Here is a 25,807-nt window from a genome sequence, read left to right as displayed (position 1 = left end):
TGTTTTCTTTCTGTCTTATTTTATCTATTTATTTACTTATTCATTTATTATTTTTTTGAGACAGGGCCTAGTATCCCTAGTATCCCTAGCTGCTGGAACTCACTATGTAGATCAAGCTGGCCTCAAACTTACAGAGGTCTAACTGTTTCTGCCTCCCAAGGGCTATGCATAGCTGAGGCTGGTCTTGAACTCATGAACTTCCTGCCTCCACATCCCAAGTAACCAGGTATTCACAATCACACCCAGCTCATGCCTCTGTTGTTGTTGTTTGTTGTGTGTATGGTGTAAGGGGGTACTTTGTGGTAAGTGCTTTAACCCTCTGAGCCATCTTGCCTCTCTCACAAATTTCCTGTTTAATACAGCAGTAGTTGGAGGACTGGGTATTAGTGTCAGTATCTCCTGGGAAAATCTCTAAGATAGCATACAGGCTCTTGCCTGTCACATTATTTTCTGTGAGAATTAGAAGCATTTACCGAAGTGGGGAAGGAGCAGACCCAGGACTCCAATTCCAGGACTAATTTTAACTTGCAGGTGAGGCCTGAGTCATTCTGCAGGCTGAGTTCTGAAACTCTTATGGTGTGTTTGAACTTAACTCAGTTTGCCACACCCCTCACCCATCAAGGCAGGCTCATAAACTAGGAGACGCAACAAGGCGTTTACCTGCAGGGCAAGGTGACAGTGCCACCAACCAGATGTTCTTCCTTAAAGAAATGGCATGGTATCTACAGTGACCCTAAGAGTACCTGTGTAGAAAACCTGGTTGAGCCCTGAATCTGATAGGAGCTACAGAAAAGAAAAGTGGTCATGGCTCTAACTGTAATTTTTTGTCAATGCTAGTAGCATTGGGGGTGGAAAAAAACAGTATTGAACCTCATCAGAGATTTTGACATAAAGGTTTGTCAAAGAGAATTACTTTGGGGCTGGGGATTTAGCTCAGTGGTAGAGCGCTTACCTAGGAAGCGCAAGGCCCTGGGTTCGGTCCCCAGCTCCGAAAAAAAAAGAACCAAAAAAAAAAAAAAAAAAAGAGAGAGAGAGAGAGAATTACTTCACCATTACTGTGGTATATAGAACACATGTCTGGGAAGTCAGTGGGCTCGTCAGTGACCTCCCAAAACCTCTGTTCAGAAGTTGGCAGTTTTTAATCAAGATTGAGTCATACCAGAGTCCAAAGAAAATAGCAATGCTGTCTTCTGCACTCAGCATTTCATGTGAATGTGAGATTTCTGGAGAATGACAAAAGGACTCAGAAACATTTAAAACAAAACTGGTTAGACCACTACTTAGAGCCTTGTAATCACACGTCCAATAATTGGCCTCATACGTTCTCTAGTGCTTTCCCATGTGCCTCTAGCACCAGAGCAGGCAGATAGAATCTTTAGCACGATCATCTTTGAGTTCGAGTTGACTTCATGAGAGAGAGAGAGAGCAGGGGGAGGGGGGAGGGGGAAAGGGAGAGGGAGAGGGAGAGGGGAGAGCACACAGGTGTGCTTATGGAAGTCAGTTCCTTTCCTTCTGTGGCGCTAAGGCAGTCTGTGCCACTGGGATTACAGATAATTGCTACTGCATCCAGCTTTTTATTATTCTTTTTAATGTGGGTTGAACTCAGGACTTCAGGCTTGTACAGTGGTTGACCTATCTCACTGACCCATGTTTGTAAGCTTTCTTGTTGTGATGGTGGTGGGTTGTTTGTTTGCTTGTTTTTTAGATTTATTTTTATTTTATAAGTATAGGTGTTTCGCTTGCATGTAAATCTGTGTACAACATACATGCAGTGCCCACTGAGGCAAGAAGAGGGCATCAAATCCCCTGAAACAAAAAGTTAAAGATGTGACCTACTGTGTGGGTGCTGCAGATCCCCTGGATCCTCTGAAGAACAGCCAGTGCTCCTAAGAACACCCACATCATCTCTCCAGCCCTACCCCAGATTTTTATATACCTTTCCATTAGCAAGCCTATTTAAATTATGGGAAGAGGTAGTGCAAAAATACATATGAGCCAATGTGTCTGCCTGTGTATGTGTATGTAATATTCATTAAAACCTTATTCATCCATCAGTGGGAAAACGGTAAATGAGATGATACTTCTAGTCTATCACCCGATTCTATATAGACTTGTCTAAAAAAGAGAAATCACTAAGAAAATCCATGCTATGCTTCTGGAAGAGTCTGTAACCTAGGCTAGACTTGAAGTTCTGATCTACCACCTTCCACTTCAGTTTTTTAAAAGACAACACTTTACCTTTGTATGCATTATTTTAATTTGTTTATAAAACATGTGGCAGTTTTATAGTAATCTCTAAAGTCATCACCCCAAAATATGGAGTTGAGGGGGATTGCAGAGGTGGCTCAGTGATTAGGAGCATGCACTGTGCTCTTTCAAAAGACCCAATTTCAGTTTCATGCAGACACAACCCACATCCAAGCATCCAAACAGCTCACAACCACATGTAACACTATTTCCAGGGTATCTGATTCTCTCTCTCTCTCTCTGTATGTCTCTGTCTCTGTCTCTCTGTCTGTCTGTCTCTGTCTCTGTCTCTGTCTCTGTCTCTGTCTCTCTCTCTCTCTCTCTCTCTCTCCCCCACCCCCCAGCCTCCAAGGGGACTTGCATGTACATGTACACATACTAACAAACATAAATAAAAATGAAAATCTTTAAAAAAAATTATGCCAGGCAGTGGTGACTCATGCCTTTAATCCCAGCACTCTGGAGGTAGAAGCAAGTGGATCTCTGAGTTCATGGCCAATCTGGTCTATAGACCAGAGTTCCAGGTTAGCCAAGGCTACACAGAGAAACCCTCTGTGGTGGTTTGAATGTGTTTGACCCAGGGAGTAGCACTGTTTGGAGGCATGGCTTTGGAGTAGGTATGTCACTGTGGACGTGACTTTAAGACCCTCTTCCTAGCTGACTGGAACAAGTATTCTACTAGCAGCCTTCAGATGAAGATATAGCTCTCAGCTCCTCCTGAGCCATGCCTGCCTGGGTGCTGCCATGCTCCCACCTTGATGATAATGGACTGAACATCTGAACCTGTAAGTCAGCCCCAATTAAATGCTGTCCTTGTAAGAGTTGCCTTGGTCATGGTTTCTGTTCACTGTGGTAAAACCCTAAGATACCCTTTCTCAAAAAAACAAGCAAGCAAACAATAGTAACAAAAAAAAATGTAGCTCAGGCCATCGTGGAGCTCCCTATTATCATGAATGTCCTTGAAGTCCTGATCCTCCTAGCCTTTTTTTTTTTTAAAGATTTATTTATTTATTATATATAAGTACACTGTAGCTGTCTTCAGATACACCAGAAGAGGGCATCGGATCTCTTTACAGATGGTTGTGAGCCACCATGTGGTTGCTGGGAATTGAACTCATGACCTCTGAAAGAGCAGTTGGGTGCTCTTAACCGCTGAGCCATCTCTCCAGCCCCGATCCTCCTAGCTTTAACTCATCTGCTACCACTTTTTATGTGGTACTGGGATCAAACCCAGGGCTTTGTATATGCTAAGCAAACACTGTACATCCCTAGCCCCTGTAATTTTCTTAGCAATATTGGACTTGACCCTGTGAGAACCAAATATAGAAAGGAAGCACTGTACCACCGAGCTACACCCTAAACCTAAACAAACCTCACATAGTTGCCCATATGGTGTTGAAAGTGACATTTTCCTGCCTCAACCCCTATGGTAGCTGAGGAATGACAGGTACACACCACCAAATGCCTGGCAGTGATCCTTATTACGTCCTCTATAACAACTCCTATTCCACAGTCTGCTTGTTTGTTTCTTTGTTTGTTTGTTACAGGATCTCACTCTACAGCCTGGGCACACTTGGGACTTACTAGGCAACCCAGGCTGGCCTCAAACAAGCAACAATCCTACCCCAGCCTTTCAAGTGCTGGGTTTACAAGCATGGGCCACATGCCCAACTCTCAAATGTACAAAATAATCTTAAGTTGGAAAAATGGGAACTTAGGGAAGAAATATTTGACATATTTTATGATCTGTGTGATCTGTATATGTCCAGAGGTCTGAAGACTCATGAGGTAACAACTGTTTTTGAGGCCAGGCATAGTGCCACACACTTGTAATCCCAACACTTGGGAAACTGAAGTAGGCTAGTCTGAGGTACATGTTGAAACCTTGGCACGGGGAGGAGGAGGAGGAGAAGGGGGAGGGGGGAGGAGGAAAGGAAGAAGGAAGAGAGGGAGGGAAGGAAGGAACAAAGAAAGAAGACAATAATGACAAAATAAAAACCTTACCTCCTGGCACCTGAGCACAATTATTTAAGGCATGAGTATCAAATTTACCAAGAGTCACTGTTTTCGTCCTCATTAGGCACTTAAAGGAGAAAGAAAAGCAAATGTCACTAAGAATGTCCTGAGTTTGGAGATTTAGGTCAGAGCACATACTTTACATCCCCAAGGCTCTGGATTCTATCCCCAGCACTGCAAAGTCGATATGGTAGCCGACAACTGTAGTCCTAGCACTGGAGAGATGGGGGACACACGTAAGAGAATTAGAAGTTGAAGGCCACCCTCTGCCTGAGAGTTCACGGCAATTTGGGGATACAGGATACCCTCTGGGTCACTCTCAAAAAGAAAGAAAACAGAAAGGAAGGAAGGAAAGATGAGAGAAAGAAAGAAAGAAAGAGAAAGAGAAAGAAAGACAGACATTTATTCAAAGAAGATACATAAATGGCCTAGAAGCATAAAAGTTCTTCATTATTATTAAGTATCATGAAAATTAAAATAAAAACCACAATGAGATAGTCACTTAATCTCACTAACAATAACAAAAAAGACAGATAATAGCTAGTCTATCACTAAGGGAAGTCAGGACTGGTCCTGAAGGAACACCACAAAGGAGTGCTCCCTACCGGCTTGCTCCTTTTCATGACTTAGCCTGCTTTATCACACCTCATAGAACTGCTCTGGGGCAGCACCATCCACAGTGACATCAGTCATTAAGACAAAACTCCCACGGACTTACCAAGGGGCCAATCTTATTCGGAAATTTTCTCAATTAAGATTCCCTCTTCCAAGCCCAATGTGGTGGCACACAACTTTAATCCCAGCACTCAGAGGCAGAAGCAGGTGGATCTGAGTTCAAGGCCAGCCTAGTCTATAGAGCAAAACACCAGGGCAGCCAGGGCTATTAGATATGTCTAAGTGTGTATCAAGTTAAAAAACAAAAACAAAAACAAAACAACCAGCACATTCAAGTACACTTAGACCCTTTTGCAAAGAAAAAAAAGTTTAGTATCAAGAAGAGTGAGGCACAGGTGCTGGAGAGATGGCTCAATGGTTAAAAGCACTGACTGCTCTTCCAGAGGTCCTGAGTTCAATTCCCAGCAACCGCATGGTGGCTCACAACCATCTATAATGGGGTCAGATGCCCTCTTCTGGTGTGTCTGAAGACAGCGACAGTGTACTCATATAAATAAAATAAATAAATCTTAAGAAAAAAAAAGCATGAGGCACTACACGAAACTAAGAATTTAGAACCTAGGGGTAAATCAGAACCACAGAACAGGCCAGGGATTCACAGAGCAACCCTGAATTTTAATGCCCACAAAAGTTTGAGAACCATTATTCCACAGGTTTAGACTGGAGATGAGCAGCCTTAAATGGCTGATATGAAGGGTTTCCCTTGGAGCTTGGGAGGCCCTAATAACTCTATATACAGTCGCAGGTCTTTCATCTGAAGATTTCAAACAATGTTATAGGCATTAATTAACTTTTGCAGCACACAAGGCTAAAATTCCATGCTCTTGGCCCTGTTTTATTGAAAGAAAATGGTAGCTTCTGTGTTACAATCATTTGGCCTGGTTTGAATGGCTAAGAATGATGTGGGGGGTGGAGGATGCTCTGGGTGTGTGATGTGCTAGGAGAATATGCATTGTTAACATAGGCCCTAGCCTCGAACTCAGAGAAAAATAGCAAAAGCTCTACCTGCCCTACTGGGGCGAGGCTCAGAGAAATGTCTTCCTAGTGGACCCAAGGGTAGATAGTGTGTGCAGAAACTGTCCAACATAGCTTTCTCCTATATTCCATAAACGTTCACCCCCTGTCTTTTTGTTTATCTTTAGGTAATAACCCTGCTCATGTTCAACTTTGTTTAAGAAACATACTGAGCCTCTGGGATGTGCAGTTTCTACATCAAAGATCCCACCCAAAACATCTTTTCTGTGTGTCCTGTCTATGTCTTTTCTTCATACTCTAGCAGCCCCTAGTCAGACTTGTCTATCCCTGGAGCTGTGCAGTATGAAGCCAACACCGACCTCAAATATCTTTCCCCAAAACCAATAAGTGTGTGTGTGTGTGTGTGTGTGTGTGTGTGTGTGTGTGTGTGTGTATACACACATGGTTTTGTTTTTGTTTTTTTTTTTCTGAGACAGGGTTTCACACTCTATCTTTGGCTGGCCATGAACTCCTTCCAGTCCTCAGTTGAGTTTAAGATCAATTTAGGCTATAATAATATGACTGGTTTGTCTGGTTTTTTGTTTTGTTTTTTTTGGGTTTGTTTTGTTTTGTTTTCTTAGGTAGGGTTTCTCTGTATAACAACTCTTGCTATCCTAGAACTCACTTTGTAGACCAGGCTGGCCTCAAACTCACAGAGATCGTCTTGCTTCTGCCTCCCCAGTACTGAGATTAAAGGCATGCACCACCACACCTGACTTCTCTTAAAAACAATGTGTATGTGTATGGGGGGTAGGGGGTCCTGGAGATAGAGCTCAGTGGTAGTGTTTGCCTAGCATTCAAGTCTCAGTCTTGTAGCCTCTATTCCTTGTGATAGTGCTTAGATTTGGGTTTTTGTTTTTGCTTTTTCATCAAAAAACAAAGAAGCAAGCAAACACTTTTCAGAGGCTAGAGAGGAGGTTGGAGAAGCGGCTCAACAGTTAACCGTATGGGTTTGAGGGATCCACTGCTTGACTGCAAGCACAGTTACCTGCTTAGCCCACTCCCCTGGCCTGCCTGGTTTTGTTCTTAATGTGTGTGAGTGCTTTGCTTGCAAATATGTCTGTGAACAACCGTAAGCCCTCCAAGGCCAGAAGAGGGTCTCACATTCCCTGCATCTGGACTTACAGTTGTTTGTCAGCTGCTAGGTAGGTTCTGGGAACCACGCCCAGATCCTCTGGAAGTTCAGCCAGTGGGGTGATTTTGTTGAAGTTGTTGTTACATTTATTTAATGTGTGTGTTGGGGGGATGCACGTGAATGCACAGCCATGCACAAAAACACATGTGCATGTAGATGTCACGACATGCATGTGGATGCCAGAGGACTTGATTCTCTCATTCTGACGTATAGGTCCAATGGATTGAACTCAGGCATCTGCCTGGCATCTTGCTAGCCCCTTTGAAGGTTTAGTTGGTTGGTTTGACTTGGTTTGGTTTTTGTATTGTTTGTTTGTTTAATTAATTAATTAATAATTAATTTTTGGTTTTTGAAGCAGGATCTCTCTGTAGTCCTGGATGTCCTAGACCACACTGTGTAGACCAGGCTGAAATCCTCCCACTTCTGCCTCCTGAGTGCTGGGATCAATAATAAATCTCTTCAACACCTACTAGAGAATGTCACCTGTGCCTTGTGGAGGGAGAGGGGGCATGGGACACCCATCCCTATGATAGTCTACTATATCTTACTTCAGGAAGATTTGTATTTTGGAAATTATCTACCCAACATCTTTCTATCCATGAAAGAAAGCTGAGATTCTTCATCAGGAACACTCAAGAAGTCAACGGCAGCACCAGAATGAGAACCAGGTCTTTGAACTCCAGGGTGCACATCCAGGGCTGCTCATAAACTCGACCTGCCTTCCCCCGGCCATGTCTAGGAGACCAAAGGCTGCCCTGGGTTCCTAGGCAGCTCCTTCACCAACCTGCCGTGTTCTGAGCACCAAGGCTCAGAGGCCGAAATGAGACCCTGGAGCAGGTATAGTGAGTGGTGGTTCCAGCCCTTTGTCAGTTTTTGAAACAGGGTCTTATATGGCCCAAGCTAGTCTCAAACTCACTATGTAGTTGAACTCCTAATTCTCCTGTCACTGCCTCTAAGTACTGAAATTACAGTTGTGTACCACTGTCCCCAGCTTAAAAAAGATAAGATTATTTTTAACATAAAATTATTCTGTTTGTTGCTACTCTCTTTGAGAAGGGCAGGAGTAGCTGGGGATCGTGTGTTCTCTAAGCAGGAGCTTTACCATTTACCCACGTCTTCATTCCTATTCACTGTTACTAGGGGCTGTTCTTTGGTTTGGGTGTTTTGAGACAGAGTCTTGCTCTGTAGCTAAGGCTAGCCAGAACCTACCATGTGGCCTAGGCTAGGCTCAACCTTAAAATCCTTGTACTTCAGCCTCTTCAGTGCTAAGATTTCAGGTGTACATTAACACACCTAACTCATTGTCTTTTTTTTTTCTGATTATCCACAACGTATTTTTAAAGATTTATTTATTTTTACTTTATGTGTATGAGTATTTTACCACATGTATTTAAGGGTACTTTGGGCATGCCTGGTGCTCAAGGAAGCTAACACATGGTGCTGGATCCCCTGGAACTGGAGTTAGGGACAGTTATAAGCTGCATATAGATGTTGGGCATCATACTTAGGTCCTCTGGAAGAGCTGCATGCGCTCTTGACTGCTGAATCATCTCTCTGGCACCTAAAAAATACATATTCTTTAAATTCATAAAATCTGCATACAATATGATGGGTTTTATTATGGTATCTTCATATTTATTGTTCTTTAATTCCACTCCTATGTATATGCACTATAGAAGTTCTTGTACTTGCAGAAGATATTTTGTATACTCTTTATCTTTTCAACTCGTAAAATTATTTTTGATAATAGCAACTGTAGTGATTTGAATGGGAATAGCCCATAGGCCCATATATTGAATACTTGGTTCCCAGTTGGTAGAACTATTTGGGAAGGATTAGGAGGTGTGGCCTTGTTGGAGGAGGTGCACCACTAGAGGCAGACTTTGAGGATTCCAAAAACCTGGGCCTGGGCCACTTTTGAGTCTCAGAGTCAGTCTCTCTCTCTCTCTCTCTCTCTCTCTCTCTCTCTCTCTCTCTCTCTCTCTCTCTGCCCTGTGCTTGTGAATCAAGTTGAGCTCTCAGCTAGCGTTCCGCTGCTATGCCTTCTTGCCTGCTGCCATGCTCCCTACTATGATAGCCATGAACTTTCTGAAACTGGAAGCAGCAAATTAAATATTTGTTTTATAAATTACTCTGGTCATGGTGTTTCTTTTAATCACAGCAATAGAAAAGCGGCTAAGATAACAGATAATAAAAAGAATGATACAGCTATATATGTTGAGAAAATATCCAATAAGTATTAAGTAATAGGTATGTTATGAAACCCTATAGTATAATTCAGTTTAGTAAACATTTTGTTCATTGAAGTAAATCTTAACATCAAACATGAACATATGGGCGGTAATTATATCCAATAAATTTCAACTTCAAAATTAAATTCCTGAAATGTTTCAATACTTTCCAGTAACCTCATTTACTTTGTAATCAATAAAATAATAAAGGTCATTTTATGTGCATAATAAAACTGTCTGGTAGAGAATACCTATTCTAGAAAAAAAATGACTTTTTGTGTGGGAGGACAGTGTTTTTCCTCATAGGCTTGGCTGTCTTGGAACTCCATGTAGACCAGGCTAGCTTTGAACTCATAGCAATTGACTTGTCTCAAAGACGTGTGCCACCATGTCCACCCCAACTCTTCTTCTTTTGAGACAAAGTCTGGACTAGCCTGGAATTTGTGACTGTCTCCTAACTCAGTCTACCAAATGCTGGGATTATGGATGGAAGCCTCACACCTGACAAGTTTTCCTCTATTGCAAGTAGAAAAGGTGACCCTACAGACTATAAAAAGAGGACTCGTGAATACATAGAATGGAAGACTTAAACATAAAAGGACTTTTTAGCTAGGCGTGGGTAGTGCATGCCTTTAATCCCAGTACTCAGGAGGCAGAGACAGGTGGATTTCTGAGTTTGAGGTCTACCTGGTCTACAGAGCAAGTTTCAGGACAGCCAGGGAGGGCTACACAGAGAAATCCTGTCTCAAAAGAAAGGAAGGAAGGAAGAGAAAAGGAAGAAAGAAAAAAAGAAAAGTCCCTTCTCTGTGTAGAAACTGAAGGAATAGTGCCTGATTTGTGCCCACTGGTTTGTCTGTCTTTCCTAAGCAGCAACAAACCAATGGTTCCCTGCTACTTCCACCCCTAGCTCCAAAGGTGACCTAGGTCTTTGTCATCTGCCCTTCAGTCCTGCATCAATGTCCCAGATCCCCAGCCAACAGCATCTGGTAGTGAAGCCAAAGGTTACAACAATTCTGCCTTCCTGATTAAAGCACCTGGGAACTGACAGAAGACACAGCAATCCCAAAGCAAGTGCACGGGGACACGGCAGGGCGAAGAGCAGGGATCTGGGAAGCCTGAGATGCTGGCTGGCTTAGCCAGTGAATTACCCTTTTTCTGTTTAATTTCTCCCATCCATGTTTCCAAAGATGCAGAGCCAAACATGGTGGCACACACTTGTAATCTTGGCACTCAGGATACAGCAGGGGGTGGCAAGTTGGAGAGCAGCTTAGGTTACAGAGTAATACCCGCTTAGTTACAAGAGGAAAGGAAAAGTCCATTTCACGTGGCGGAGGCTCTTGGGCAGATAGAGGTATGGCGATGTGTTCTGTTACCAAAGGAAAGTTCAGTTTCTAGGCTCATGCACATAGTGTGGCTTCTAGTTCAAATATTTCCCCTCCATCTTTTCCTGGCTCACTTCTATTCATTCTGCAGCTTTCAAATTATGGGCTACTTTCGACACCAACCCTTCCTTACTCCTCTCCCATCCCCATGTAAGGGATCTCTGCTCTGGTGGTGGCTTGTGCCCCTTCCCTTATCCAGCACTCTCCCAAGGAAAGTTCCGCACCTGTCTGTTTCTCCTACTACAGTTGAAGCTTCCTGAGATCAGGGCTATGCTTGGTTTAACTCAACACCAGCTATGTTGATATGAGTCAGAAGTGTTACATGATGAATAGAATGAGAGGCAGAGAGAGCCAGGGACAGAACCCTCCACTTGTCGGGAGGGAGCGTGGTTCTTGCCAGGGAGGAGGCTTCTGGGCAAAGGATAGGAGCCTGGGCTTTATTCTCCCTTCCTCCCTTTTCCATTTCTCACCCCTTCCTCCCCTTCTCTGAACCCTCATCTCCTGGGATGTGTTTGGAATGAGCTTGAACTCCCCCTACTGGCCAAAATTCAGAATTGCGCCACCCCACCCTCCATCCCCCACTCCCGGGAATTCATTCTTCCCTGTGGAAATTCCTTCTACTTCCTCTACAACTGTAGAGTTCATGAGGGCCAGAATGTAAGTAGAAAACAAGGAGCAAACAGGAGGTTTTGAGGTCTGACCCCACACCTCTCCTCCCACAACACCAGGAGCGCTTACTTGCCTCACTCCCTCACCTTGTGTCTGTTTCCTGAGGTCTCCACACTGTGATTCCAGTTAATTCACAGAGATGTTGATTTCTGGAGCCTTTGGCTGATACATCAGTTCTGACTGTGGAAGAAACATCCAAAGACAGTTGGGGACGGGAGAGAGAAACAAAGACAGACAGACAGACAGACAGACAGACAGACAGACAGACAGACAGACAGAAATAGAAACTGAGGAACTGGATATGAATCCACATTCAAAACCAAAGATCAGGGTTGAGAACAGCTCGCGGAGCTGTGTGCCTGTCTCTTTCTCCATGAGCTCATAAACCAGAACCCTGACTGTGGAGGAAGATTTCCCTAAGCCCTTCATTCTGCCTATATTAACACAAAGACAAAGGGTCTTCAGGTTGAATGGAGATATCAGACTTTAGGGACAGCTCGGGACAGTCCCTCCACCCCTCCCCATCCTTAGGACTCAGCCTACAGCTTACATTTTCACTGTCATTTCCACTGAACAAGTGCTCTGGCTCTGGCCTGTTCTCAGGGATGGTCTTCTCCTCCTCCGGCATGAGCTCATCCAGCCAGAGGAGTTCCTGTGGTGAAAAGATCCACTCCAGTGCCTTCCGGACTGCCACCAGGCCCAGTAACTGCAGAAACAGAAGCAAGCCCTGGAGCTCTGAGCAGCAGCAGCTGGGACAAGCAGTCTTGACACTTCCTGTTACATCACTGAGTGTTAACACAGTTCTATGAAGCAGATCCTTTCTTGTTTGATATTGCTTCGTTTTGGGGGATGGGGTTTTATGTAGCTCAAGTTATCCTTGAGCTTGCCTTGGAGCTGAGGATAATCTTGAGCTCCTAACCCTCCACCTTTCAACTGTCTGTCAGTGCTGGGATTACAAGTGTGCACCATCATGCCCAGGACTGATTGACATTTTCCCCCCTGAGACCTATGTTCTCACTGTGCAGCTCAATGTATAGCTCTGGCTGGCTTGGAACTCACTATGTAGACTAGGCTGGCCTTGAACTTGTGGTGATCCCCCCTGCCTTTGCCCCCTCAATGCTGAAATTACAGATGTTCACCACCACAACATCCACTCTTGTTTTGATTTTTTAGACAGGATCTCACTTTGAGGTCCAAGCTGGCGTCAAATACAATGTGATCCTTCTGCCTCTGCTTCACAAGTACTGAGGTTACAGACCCCCCCAAAAAATGTATCCTCATTGTACATAAAAGGCAAGATTAATAACTTCCCTGAGGCCACACACCTGGCATGTGGTAACCAGATTGGTTCGTGGTTCTTTCCCCTCTGGTAAGCCTCCTCAAGTAACAAATGCCAGCACTGCCTTACCAAGATCTCCGTTATTTCAGGGGTTTGTAGACCAACCCCAATGAGTTAGGAAAGTTGGATCAGATCATCTGGAAGCATCCCCCAGGCATCTTAGGATTCCCAATCAGGAAGAGCCATGGCAAGCAGGAGAGAAGTAAGAGGTGTTCTTCAGCCACCCTCCCCTGCCCAGAGTCTCCCAGGACCACTCAGCACCTGCCTCCAAGTTACCATGAGTGGGAAGACAATGGCTGCAGGGGTAGACTTGATTACCCAAAGCAGACCTAGGCAGGCAAGCTGGATGGCTGTGAAGAGGTGGACTCTGATCAGAGGTACGTGCCGCAGGAGCAGCACGTCTGGCTGATGTTTCCTTGGCATCAGCAACAGCTGCACTCTCTTCATGAACTGAGAGGATGAGGGGGAAGAGAAAGCAGGATGTTGGGGTAAGGTGGAGGGTGTCACTGTTAGCTATAAGTACTGCAGCCGGGAGGGGAGGCAGCTCCCTTGGCCTCCCTGCCTAGAGCACGGCAGCATAGTTTCTATGCCCAGGAGAAGCAGGGTAATGGACATGAGAGGGGCTGGCAAATGTGGGAATGAGGACTGAGCGTGCCAGATGATTGTGGTGAGCTCACCTGCATGCTGCTGAGCGCCGCTACCCCCATGTACAGGAAGATGCCATAGAGCACAGGCATCGGGATGAACTGGCAGGAAGAAGTAGAGAGAGGGAGAACAGGAGCTTAGCCTCCCAGAGGCCCCACTTTAGGCCTCCAGACTGGAGCCCCCTAGGCCTTTCCTCTCCTTTCACATTCTGCATGCCTGACTTCATCAAGTCTTTCCACATCAATCACAGGAGGTAAGATTACTATTATTTTCTGCATTTTACAGATAGATGAGGACAAAGTAACTTGCCCCTACCTCTCCAGTTTTTGTATCCCATCATGGTATTCAGTGCTGGCCTACAATGCTACACACCCCTGCTCTAGCCTCCTGGATGCCGTGATTACGACACTGTCCCACCTTGGCTGGTCTTATCTGTCACATTGCCCTCTGCTCTACGTGCTTCCTGATACTGTCCTCTCTCCACTCACATGCTGGCATTTGTCCCTTACCCTTTCCAAGCCCTTTGCTTTATTATTCTTTCCTCCTAAAATGTTCCTCTCACCTGGGCATGGTGGCACAGAGCTGTGATTCCAACACTTAGGAAGCAGAGGCAGGAAGATGGCAATAAATTCAAAGCCAGCCTGGTCTATGTAGCATGGGCCAGGATAGCCAGGGCTACAAAGTGAGATCCTGTTTCAACCAACCAACCAACCAACCAACCAACCAACCAACCAATGATCAAATGTCTTCAATGCTCAATCAGAAGTGGCCCTGGCACTGTTTGCAAATTTTTTAAAATATTTATTCACTACTGCTATTCGATGTGTGCCGCGGCTTGTGCGTGGAGGTCAGAGGTCAACTTGTGGGAGTGGGTCTTTCCCTTCCACCATAGGTTCTGGGGACTGTGCTCAGGCCGGTCATCAGTTTTGCATGGCAAGTGCTTTTGCCCACTGAACCATCTCACCGGGCCATCCTAGCGCTCTTCATAGCCGTGTCTGCTTTCATTTTCTCGTAGACGCTATCCGCTGAAGCTACCATATTGCGCTAACTTTTAGAAATGTGTCCTCTGTCACCAGACTCCCAGGAGGACAGAGACATACATATGCTATCACCACTGTATCTCTCCAGTTCCTGGGACAGTGGTTGGTATACCATTTATGAGAGTCAACCTACTTAGCAAGTGGTTAATCCTGTCCATCTGGCTCTTCGACTGCATTACGCTTACCCAGTCTCCATGACCTTGGCCCTGCCTAACCTACTGCCTCCTGTCCTCCTGCCAGTGACTCTTGTCTGACATTTCCACACCCTACGTGACTGCTTTGGCTTGTTGACCTTTTCTTCTATAGCTTTCGTCTATAGTTATGTAGGGGTGTGTGTGTGTGTGTGTGTGTGTGTGTGTGTGTGTGTGTGTGTGTGAAGTTTCTGATGAAGTTTAGTCTCACATCCCTATTCAGTGCGGTGCCCAGCAGAGGTTTCACAAGCCTTGAGAAAGATAAAGGGATTTTTGCTTCAGAGTCTCCCTGGGATATGAGGTATGCATTTGTCTCCAGCTTGTTGTGGGGGCTGGAACAAAGTCGGTGCTGGAACCCCAGGGGATGATGGCATCCCCATATCCTATTCCACTAAACAAAAAGCCTACTGGCCAAGAAATTAGGTACATTTAAAAAACGTTTTTTTATATTTTTAGATAAGGTTTCATGTAGACTAAGATTGGCTCAAACCTACTTTCTAACTGAGGCTAGCCTTGAACTTGAATTCTTGTCCCTCTATCTCCTAAAGTGTTTGAATTGCAAGTATGCAGCCACCACACTTCTGTTGTTATTGATACACGTGTGCATGCATGTGTGCATGTGTGCATGCATGCGTGTGTGGTGTGTGTGTGCATGCGTGTGTGCATGTGTGTGTGCATGTGTGCGTGTAGTGTGTGCATGCATGTGTGCATGTATGTGGTGTGCGTGCGTGCGTGTGTGCGTGCGTGTGTGTGTGTGTAGTATGAAGGTCAGAGGATAACTTGTTGGAATTCGTACTTTCCCTCCATCACACAGACCCAGGTCTAATATCAAACTTCAGGTTTCTTAGCAAAACCCTTTATTTGCTGAGCCATCTCAGACTTCTCTGGCTGTTTGGTTTCTTTTCACATAGAGTCTCACACTGTAGCCCAAGCTGGCCTGCAACTTATTGTGTACACAAGCAGGTCTCAAACTTGAAACAAGCCTCCTGCCTCAACCTCCTGGTTCTAGGATTACAGGCATAAAACACCATGCAGTGGAAGTCTGGGGTTGTCGTTGTTGTTGTTTTGCTTTGTTTTGTCTTGTTTTTTATCTGAGAAATGGCTCTCATGGTGGGCACTTAGAAATTTCATCTTTAGCCTTCAGGTTTCTCATTTGTAGAGTATGTATGTCTTTCAGGGTTAGTCAGCACGAAAATGAATGTAACCATGTGAGAAGAAAACACAGTTCCTGGGACACTGTAAGTGTTCAGCCAGCATCAGTCCCACTGATCCCGGCCAAACATGTACCTTGAGCACGGGGGCCAGGAAGATGGAGACACCTGTAAGGATGAACACCACCAAGCCCGTCAACCTCTGCTCCCTGTGGGGAGAAGGAGGAATTAGCTGGGTCTGAGTGTGCTCCTGGAACACCCAGGCTAGAGACCTGACCAGGCCTGTTACAGACGTGGCAGCCAGAGAAGAGAAGAGGGATAGCCTCGATAGGTTAGCTGCCAAAGGGCCCTGGCCTGCTGTGAGAAACTCAAGGAAGACAGAGCACTCCAACCCGGGCCTGGCTTTACCCACTGAGCCACCTCACCAGCCCACTGTGTTTGTTTGCTTGTTTGTTTGATTGTTTTAGAGGCTCTGGGATTCGAACCTAGGACCTCATATATATTAGGTTAAAAACTACCACCGAGCTCCATCCCCAGCTCCATAGCTTTTCTTTGTTTGTTTGTTTTGGTTTTGTTTCTTGTTTGTTTTGGGGTGGGTATTTGTTTGTTTGATTGATTGATCAATTGATTGATTTGTTTTATTTTTGTAGCCCTGGATGTCCTGGAACTCGTTCTGTAGACCAGACTGGCCTCAAACTCACAGAAATCTCCCTCCCTCTTCCTCCTGAGTACTGGGATTAAAGGTGTGTACCACTATGCCTAGCTGCTGTTTCTAATTTTTTATTTAGATGGAAAATTAACAATTCTTTACTGCCATAAAGACCTATATTTCATAATTTACAAGGCTAGTCAACCTCATTCACTTTAGGTAGACTATTTCTAACAGTCACAAAATCGTTTTTGTCATGGATTCCTTTGCAAGCACATCCTTGATATGCTTCCACGTTGAATGGGGACTGAAAGGCGTTAGCCAGGGCTCCCGTCAGGCTTACGTTTAAAATGCTCTTCTTAGAGCCCCTCACCTGTCTCAGAGTGCAGAATCTACCACCCATATACCCCACTGCAGTCCTTAGGGCACACAAGCTGGGAATTCAAGCTGCCCAAATAACTCACACATCCCATAACCCTTTTGCCACACCCCTCTCACCCCAGCCTACTGATTACAGGCTTCACCTGATGCCCAGGAAGTTGGGGTCTTCTCCGGGGACACAAGCTTTGCTCTCCCTCCGAAGACTATCCATGTGGGCCAAGGAGATGACAGTGGCTGAGACATACCATGGCAGCCCAAGCGCTGATGTAAACAGCATCAAAACAGCTACACAGAAGAGGTCCAGGTGGAAGCCAGCTCCCTTCTGCAGGGAATGGGGGTTGTACTGAGGCTAGCAGTGGAGTCTGGACCCCACCCTGGAGTTCCTTACCCGGCAGGCAGCCTTACCTGCAGTCTGTATTCTGCACGGTTGAGGATGACCGCTGTGATCTGCTGGTCCATGAAGATAAGGATAGACAGCAGCAGAGCAGGCAAGGCAGCAGCCACACTCAGCCACCAGGGGTTAGCTCCAAAAGGAGACACCAGCCAGCCACGCCCAGGGAGTGTAGGCTGAGGGGACATTCCATGGGCAGGGTGGAAACGTCTCCTAAGAACACCTCGCCAGCACACCCCAACCACTGCCTAGCCAGTCTACCACATTCCACATCCTGCCCCCGAGACCTTAGGTTCTAGGTGAGAGCACTGTCACACAGACAGACACAGACAGACACAGACAGACAGACAGACAGACAGACAGACAGACAGACACACACACACACACACACCCCTACACCAACACACACACACTACTCTCCTTCAGTGTATCCCAGTGCCTTAAAAGAACAGAAAGAAGGTCTCTGGACTTTGTGGGGAGGGGACATTCTCTCTCTCTCTCTCTCTGAAAGAAGAGTTGGTAAATAATACCTGCATACACCACTCTGTACTTATTCACAGCTTTCTTCCTTAGGCTCACCCTCCCTGCCCCCCACACCCAGAATGGGGCAACTCAGGTTCAGACCTGCCTCAGCCTGGGGCAGGGCTAGGTGTGTCTGTGTCTGCCCTGATTTATAAGCGTCTGTGGTGGGGAGGGGGCCCATGTAGCTGGCTGGGGTTCTGAGGTCTAAAGCCACCCCTGGAGAGCCCCCTTGCTGTTCTGCCCTGGTGGCCCCGCCCTACAGATGGAGCTCCAGCTCCGAGTTGGTAGGGAGGGGCGTGAAGAAGAGTAGAGGGTATGGAAGAAGGTAGGGCCAGTGGCAGGGAGAAGCTGTAACAGCAGCATTTACAGAGTAACTGTAGTAACTATTTACACTGTAGTATGTAAACCCCAAACAACCATTTTATAGGCTAAGAAATTATCAGGGAAGATATGGTGATGTGTGTTTATAACTACAGCACAGCGCATGAGGGGTTAAAGCAGGAGGATAATGAGTTCAAGGCCAGCCTGAGCTGTGTTTGGAGTTTGAGGTTAACCTGAACTACGTGAGTCTCTGTCTTTTAAAAAGGAGATGCCTAGAGCAAGACTTGCTGGCTGGAGCCTGTCCTCCAACACCTACCCTATAATAATAGCTAGCTACCGTATACAGCATTCCTCACTCACTGATGTGTCTGTTGAAATACCTCATTTTATCACTCAGTGACTCTGTGAGGCCATTGTTTTTACTGTCTCTATCCTGAGTGATGGAGGGAGCTCGGCGGGAAAGAATGGAATCCACAAATCTTATTACTCCAAGTTGCTGGCCCCACTTCCTCCTTGCCCCCTCATCCTGCCCCGCTCTTACCTTGAATTCTGTGGGTACCAAGAGCTTCGGTGTGGCTAGGCCCAGAAAGGCGTCAAGGCCACAGCCCAGCAGGATGGCCAGGACTGAGGAAAAGTCGCTGAACACCTTTCGCACCTGGCCATAGAGCGGACTCTTTAGTCTGGGCCTGCCATCCCGTTTGTTTTACCCTTTCCCATTTGGGAAAGGAGCCAGGGCCAAAATCAGCCCTTCCACGAAGAAAGGAAAATGACACTCACCACAGAGGGGAAGAGGCGGCTGTTCTTTACGTGCTTGAGGGCAATGGCACAGAGGAAAGAAGTAAAGAAGAGGAGAAGGGAGAAGAAGGCGATGTCTGGCACCGTGTGACAGCTAGGGCCACGAGGGTAACCTCCTTGCCGGATGCACTCGGATGGTGGCAGGAAGGAAGCATTGACCAGGCCTGGGTGCTGAACAGAAGAGTAGGCAGGTATGGGACAATGGGCAGCAGAGGACATGCCCTACTTTCTTCAGCCCCCTCAAAGGAAGGGGAACCCACAGGGACAGCCTAGACTCAGGATGGGCCATAGGCTAAATCGAAGTAACCAGTGAAGCTTGCTTTCCTCTGAGGGTGGGGAGAGCAGGAGACCAATTCTATTCTTCCTCAGACCTTTTTAGGAACAAACTCTCACCACGTTTAAGACATCCTCTGTGTCTTTGAACATCGTACTGTCAAATTCAGATGCATTTCCTGGGAAGCAGAGAATTCAAGTGTTCCTTGAGAAACTTCGCCACTGGAGTCTATCAAACTTGTTGTTCCACCCAAACTAGAAAGGTCTTGATTCCAATCACGCTTCCGAGTCTGTCACACTTAAGTGTGTTCTCAGGTTACTACCCATCCATGCCCTCATTTTCTCCACCCATCCATGTCACTGATGCTGAATGCAAAACCAAGCATCAAACATCGACCGAATGCATGAGCTCATGGATCTGTCTGTACCAGAGGAGGAACTGGTCTCATTCAGAACTGGTGGAATTGGGCAGACACCAGAGAAGATACGTTTTAAGCTAGGTACTTGGCTCCTGCCCACCCAGTTGGAGATGGAGACAGGAGGATCAGGAGTTCAAGGTCATCTTGGTTTACATATTGAGTTGGAGGGCATCTTATATACCCAGAACCACCACCTCCCACAAAGGACGTGTCCCCCAATTCCTGGTGCTGCCTTCCACATGGAGGGATCCATGCAGGTGTCACGCTCCAAACCTCCCCACATGGTTATCTGCTCTCACTCAGCTCTGAGTTGCTTGATTGGTGAGTTTGGGAGATGAAGCGGAGCATGCCTCGTCCTGCCCTCTCCTCTCCCTTTTCTCTAGAGCAAGCTGCCTGGTTGGTGTACTGAGGTCCGCTCCTCTGAAGCAACAAAGCCCTCCCAAGTCCCGTGCTACTACTCTTGGTTGGGTACACCTGACTTTGGCTTCTCTCCTAGGAAGCCCGTTACCCCACACTCTTCTCTCAGGGCTGTCAGAAATAAAAACAATCCTGGGCTCCCCCAACATTTATTTTGTAACTGATCCAGAGCAGAACTGCTGGTTATTGGATAAGTACTCAGCGTTTCTCTGAACCTCCTCCATTTCCGACATCTTTCCTCACCCGGCCAAGGTACCAGTTTCCCTCACCTACCTCCTGTGCCTGGGTATTGACAGAAGCAACTGTAGGCAGGAGATCCTGGCCTTTGGATTGGATAGGCACGGATCAAGTTCAGCATCTTCCCCACAGCATCATAAATAAAGATGAGGCTGATGAGGGCACAGAACCCTTCCTCTGTGAATCTGGTGAAGTAGCGCACCAGCAAGCTGGCCTCGGTAGCCACCAGTGCCAGGCAAAATGTGGCCACCCAGATGCCTACCCACAGGCGGAAGGGCAGGTAGTCCAGGCTGTAATCTCTGTGAGAATGAGAGACAGTCAGGGCTGTCTCCTCCTTACCTAACCCAGATCAAGTACCCCTCAAGCCAGAGACAGTCCCCCCCCCTCTACCTCTCTCTCTCTCTCTCTCTCTCTCTCTCTCTCTCTCTCTCTCTCTCTCTCTCTCTCTCTTCACCCAGTTAGGACCAATGGAGGATACGCCCACCCAACGGGCTGCAGAGGTGAGAGAGATCTCCTACCTGCTAAAAGAAAAAAGTAGGCGCTCAAATACCAGCACTGGCCCTGTGCTGCTAAGGATAGTGAGGGGCTGACCTGCCATCAGGCAGAAGGTGGCTCCAGCCACCGCTGTGCCCAGGAAACTCTCCAGCACTCCCTGGAAGTGGACAGGCCTCACCATAGGATCCAGTCATCCCGACATAGGAGCCCAAGCTTCTCAGCCCCACTCACGGTGCCGAGAGGTCAGGCAAGTGGAACACCAAAGTTGATGCCAATCCCATCCGACAAACCCACGTACCTGGGCACCTTCGGTGGCATCTCCCAGAAGACCCCCAAAAGTGATGGCATTTGTGACTGTGGCCAGGTAAATGTAGAGCACCGCTGAGAAACACTGGGGATGTAGGGCATCCAGGAAATCGCTGGGGTACCAGCATGCCTTCCGGCGCACGTCCTGAACAAGACCCCCAAAAAGCCTCCCGCCCACGGGTCGTCAGCGATCCATGTTTCCGCATCCCATGCCTGCATCCTGATTTCCTCTGTATCCTCCCGCCTTGCCCGCACATTTTGATGCCTCTGTGACTCTCCCACAGGATCCCAACCCTTGTTCCCAGCAAGCTCCCCTCACCTGCCCGTCCTTTGCAATTCTGGGATGGGTGTGTGCGGCCCATGGTGGTGCTTGTTTTCTGCCAAGGCAGCACTCTGGCGGGAGAGGCTGGTGACCTCCTGCAGTTTCGAGGGAAATCTGGGCAGAATGGGAACCTCAGATGGGCTGACTCCTCCAACCAACCTCAGATTTGACTTTTGGGTACAGGACGCCCCGCCCCCTGGAGGCTACGGAGGTGGCGGCTGAGGGCGCCTCTGAACTGATCAGAAGTTAGATCGCTCCTTGTGAATGCCCAGGTTAGCTAGGGAGTGTGGCAGACCCATAACCAAGGGAAAGATCAGCGTGAAATTACAACCCCCAGGTACCTTTTGTGCTGAGAGGGTAGGCATTTGGGCGGGGGAATCCGGGCTGTCCTGTCCCACCGACCTGGGGGTAGAGCTGTCACCTCCTGTAGGAAGGCATCTAGGGCTGCCAGAAGGTCATGAAGATTGCTTGCCCTACGAACTGACCACTGGAATTGCTGCATTTAAGGCCACAGAATGGAAGGGAAACGCATATGAGGGACTCATACACGTGAGCAGAAAAATTCATGATTTACTCACAAATTCATTCATTCATTCAATTTGTTCCTATGTGTGTCTACCTTGGGCAAGTAATGCAGCTAAATTGGTGGCTGGCAGCTTCAGCCCCTGTGTTACAAAAACCAAGGCACACTCTGCCTCACCGTTATTCCAGATCACATACCACGGCCCCGTACATGCACCCACATACACACAGAGGAAAACCTGCCCCACTCACAGGGTCACTGAGGAGGACAGCTGCTGCCCGTCCCGTCTCATGATAGCTCCTTCCCAGGGTGGGAGGACCCAAGAGGAGGCAGAAAAACCTGAGGAAGGAATGGAGGACTGTGGGTTTCGAGGGAAATCTGGGCAGAATGGGAAAGCAACTCCAGGTTGCTTTCTCATAGGACAGCATTGCCTGCTGATATGAGAAGCCTCTGACTGACACTTAGCTTTGCCCAAGGACACACCAGCTCTGCAGAATGACCTCCGGGGAGCATTTCTTAGACACTGTTGGGGAACCATATCCGAAGACCCCACCCCTCCTCAGTAGAGGCCCTTCTGGGTCCCAGAGCCCTGATTCAGTCACCTCACCTGCTAGGCAGGACCACCTCTGTAAGAGGCTCCAGCACCACCGGGTTCTGCAGTCTTACAAAGGCCGCTAGTGGCTGTTCCAGGAAGCCCAGCTCTCCTGCCAACACTGCCGCTGCCTCAGCTCCTGGAGGCAGCTTCTGTCTCAGGGGGTTCTGGTGCTGCATAGTAGAGAGAGGTTACTTAGGGAGGGGGATGTTGGCAGAAACTCAACAACGGAGGAGCCTGGCAGAGGGTGGGTGTCTGTTAATTTCTGATCTTCCTCCCAGCCTTTTGAAAGGAAGGGCCACAAACCTTCAGCAGAGTGTCCTCATCACGAGAAGCCTTTCTAAAAGCATTAGACCCTGCAAATCAGGAGTACACAGAGCACAAGCTTTAGGGGCAGGCTCACAGGGCTTCCTAACTAGGGGATAACGGTGATACAGCCCTCCATGGAAACTAAAGATTTGATGAGAAGATAACGCATGAAGAACTCCTAGCACATCCAAGTACGCCCATTGGAGAGCCTGGGCTGTTATGTCCACGGCACTCCCTCTCCTCTGCCCTCACCATAGCCACCAGCTTTCTCTTGCCTTGAGGATTAAGACAAGACTAGGCCATTCCTGACTCAAGAAAACGTAGAAGATTCCTGGGACCTTCCTATCCCAGAATCTTGATCCTAGGCCCAAAGAGGGCTCTCTTACCTCTGCAGGGCCGGATGCCTGTGGTCTGGATGTGGTGCTGGGGTCTCTGCAGGAGCAAGGCCTGAAGCTGCCCTCTCAGTTCTGGGCTCAGCGACTCGCCACTGACGACCTGCTCTGGAGAGCAGATGTGACGTTCAACTCCACTCCTGAGCGCTGTCTGTCCTCCCACTGACTCCCCTTCCTGCCTCTCCTTTCATGTGCCTTTCCTCAGAAATACAAGGGTCAGTGACCCTCCCCCCAACACACACTGTTGTTTTGAGTCAAGGTCTTACTACATAAACAGAGCTGCCCAATTTTCAGTGGTCCTCCTGCCTCCGCCTGTCAAGTGCTGAAATTCCAGCCACAGCACCCAGCTGCCCACCATCACTGTCTGAGGCAGAAGTGGGCAGTCCCTGGGGTAGGATGGGGTGAGATAGGCTAGGAAAGATTCTAAGAAATTCCCAGGAAATGGGATGTCTTCCTACCCACAAGCTCCAGGAGGCTCCGAGCCGGACAGTCTAGCAATACAATGCCCTCGGCCAACAGACCTCGAAGCTTCTGCAGGCTGGGGAGCGCCAAGGTAGGCACATGGGGGGCACTCCATCGGCCCGCGCCTATGTCTAGCTTCTCCTCAAACAGCAGCCACCTGTGATGAAGGGATACAGTGTTATCGGGAGCCTCTCGCCCATGTCTAGGACATGGATAGGGCGGTGTGGCTGCCTTTGACCCAGTTGTGCATAGTATCTCCCTCCCAGGGCGGTGGCTCCCCATTAGGTCTCAGGGAACACCAAACAATATTGTAGAGGAAGCCGAGTCTCATGGCAGGAACACAAAGGAAATGTCCTAATTTGAGGTTGGAAGAAATATATATATATAGATAGATAGATAGATATAGTTCTATATATATAGAACTAACCAGAATCCACTCACCTGCCTGTCTCTCGCCACTCCAGTGCCTGGGGCCAGCCCAGCAGCTCATTTAGTTGAATGAAGAGCAGCGGGTCCTTGCATCCCTGAGCTTTCCCATTGTCTATGTCTGAGGGTCCATCAAGGCCAGAGCCAGGGCCTAGGTCACCGTCCAGTTGCTCAGAGCAAACGTTTTCATGAGCATCAGAGCCTTCAAAATCCTCTTGGCCTGGCAGCTTCATCTTGGAAAGACTTGTACCAATCTTGGGAGCCGTGTAGTCCTAGGGGCCCTCTAGCTGGCTGCATTTATACCCATCTCCAAAGCACAAGCAAAGCAAAGCCTGTTGGCTCCAGAAAATACCAGTGTTCTCCCCCCTGCTTGGTCTCTGACCCCCTGCCGGCCTGTTTGTAAAACCAATCTAGCCTTTCCTAGACTTTTCTGAAGTACCCAACTTATGAGTGTGGATCAGGTCTGACCTCACCATGTTTGGTGTAAATATAGAGGAGTAAGTGTTGCCCACCACCCACTGTTGCTCCTGGCTGTCCTGTGTCAAATATTAACACCACAAATCCCGGACTGTTTGGGTGTCAACAGTATAGCCCAGGGGCCACAGAGACACATTTGAACAAACAAGGAACTAATAAATAACTAGGCTTGTGGAAGCTAGGCAGGGAAAGGGAGACAGAAGAAGGTAGAGGCCCCGCCTGTTAAATGGGATCATTTTGGAAAGTGGAGATAAACCATGGAGAACACAGTACCCATACCTTAAAGTCTCTGTGAAGTGTCTGGAAATCCCAATTTAGCTGTGAGCCTCTTTAACTGAGACCCCATAGAAAGTGGTAGAGGTGTGTGTGTGTGTGTGTGTGTGTGTGTGTGTGTGTGTGAGAGAGAGAGAGAGAGACAGACAGACAGACAGACAGACAGACAGACAGACACAGAGACACATAGAAACACAGAGACAGAGATCCTGGAGCCTAAAGAGAATACGGCCCTTTATCAAATTCTACTGAACCTACCTTGCCAACATCCCCAGAATGCAGCCACATTCCCAAAGCTTCAACACTACTGCTTTGATCCAAGCCACCATCACCTCTCACCTGAATTATTTCAGTAGCCCACTAGGCTTTTGCAACAATCTCTCTGGGGTTGGCTCTTCCTCCTTTCCCAAAGCTCATCTTCCATACAGCAGCCATAAAGATTCTTTTTCTTTTTCTTTTGAGACAGGGTCTCATCACTAAGTATCCCTGGCTGGCCTGCAGTTTGTCACAAAGACTAGGCTGGTCTTGAGTTCTTAGAGATCTTAGAGATCTGCCTGCCTCTGTCTCCTGCCTGCTAGGCTTAAAGGCATGGGCCACTACCCCTAGCTAAGGGTTCTTTAAGAAAATCTTTTTAGGTTTAGAGAGATGGCTCAGTGGTTAAGAACACTTGCTGCTCTTTCAGAAGACCCACGTTTGATTCCCAGCATCAACATGGCAGCTCACAACAGTCTGTAATTCTAGTTGCAGGGAATATGACACCCCTTCCTCTGGTCTTCTCAGGCATGAGGCACAGACATGATGGACATATATATGTAGGCAAAACATTTGTATAAATGCACACACACACACACACACACACACACACACACACACAAATCTAACCTGAACCTGGTGGCACAGGCCTGTAATATCAACTGCTTGGGAGGCTGGAGCACTAAATAGTGTCTCCCTATCCCTATCCCTATCATCCCCCCCCACACACACAAACACTAATGAGCTATGCCTTGAGTCCAACCCCCTTCTGACTTACATATTAGTAAGGGCGCTCCCTTCTCCAGCTGTAAGCCTACAAAAGGTCTCCTCCTCCAAG

At 47.4% G+C, this 25,807-nt stretch overlaps 1 protein-coding gene across 2 annotated transcripts; it reads right to left on the bottom strand.

Moving 5' to 3' along the window:
• Positions 1-8,388: 8,388 nt before the first annotated feature.
• On the bottom strand, positions 8,389-24,234 carry Slc4a9 (solute carrier family 4 member 9). 2 transcript variants are annotated; one of them, NM_152938.2, is made up of 22 exons: positions 23,983-24,234; positions 23,538-23,698; positions 23,074-23,187; positions 22,685-22,734; positions 22,394-22,551; positions 22,038-22,125; positions 21,605-21,759; positions 21,261-21,377; positions 20,934-21,108; positions 20,659-20,792; positions 20,177-20,439; positions 19,188-19,246; positions 18,777-18,965; positions 18,541-18,654; positions 17,171-17,332; positions 16,909-17,087; positions 15,872-15,944; positions 13,386-13,454; positions 12,985-13,158; positions 11,920-12,075; positions 11,456-11,549; positions 8,422-8,648 (listed from the first exon to the last, which is right to left on the bottom strand). In NM_152938.2, exons 1-21 carry the CDS (start codon positions 24,198-24,200, stop codon positions 11,496-11,498), a joined length of 2,862 nt encoding a protein of 953 aa, NP_690921.2. In that variant the 5' UTR covers positions 24,201-24,234; the 3' UTR covers positions 8,422-8,648; positions 11,456-11,495. The 2 variants fall into 2 exon arrangements, with proteins under 2 accessions (XP_063133204.1, NP_690921.2); XM_063277134.1 differs by lacking the exons at positions 12,985-13,158; positions 13,386-13,454 and having other exon boundaries at positions 8,389-8,648; positions 23,983-24,233.
• Positions 24,235-25,807: the final 1,573 nt, after the last annotated feature.

The sequence above is a fragment of the Rattus norvegicus genome, chromosome 18 (genome assembly GCF_036323735.1).
Source record: "Rattus norvegicus strain BN/NHsdMcwi chromosome 18, GRCr8, whole genome shotgun sequence".
NCBI lineage: Eukaryota > Metazoa > Chordata > Mammalia > Rodentia > Muridae > Rattus > Rattus norvegicus.
Note: the sequence above shows the minus strand (reverse complement) of the source record. Positions and strands in the feature narration are given on the sequence as shown.

What these genes read in the sequence shown, in the direction of transcription:
- Slc4a9 (NM_152938.2), bottom strand. Translation starts at nt 24,200, where the DNA reads ATGAAGCTGCCAGGCCAAGAGGATTTTGAAGGCTCTGATGCTCATGAA. An exon ending in GCCGCCTCTTCCCCTCTGTG is followed by an intron (nt 18,655 to 18,776) that starts GTGAGTGTCATT and finishes CTCTATGGCCAG; the next exon opens with GTGCGAAAGGTGTTCAGCGA. An exon ending in CCCAACTTCCTGGGCATCAG is followed by an intron (nt 15,945 to 16,908) that starts GTGAAGCCTGTA and finishes TTCTCCCCACAG; the next exon opens with GGAGCAGAGGTTGACGGGCT.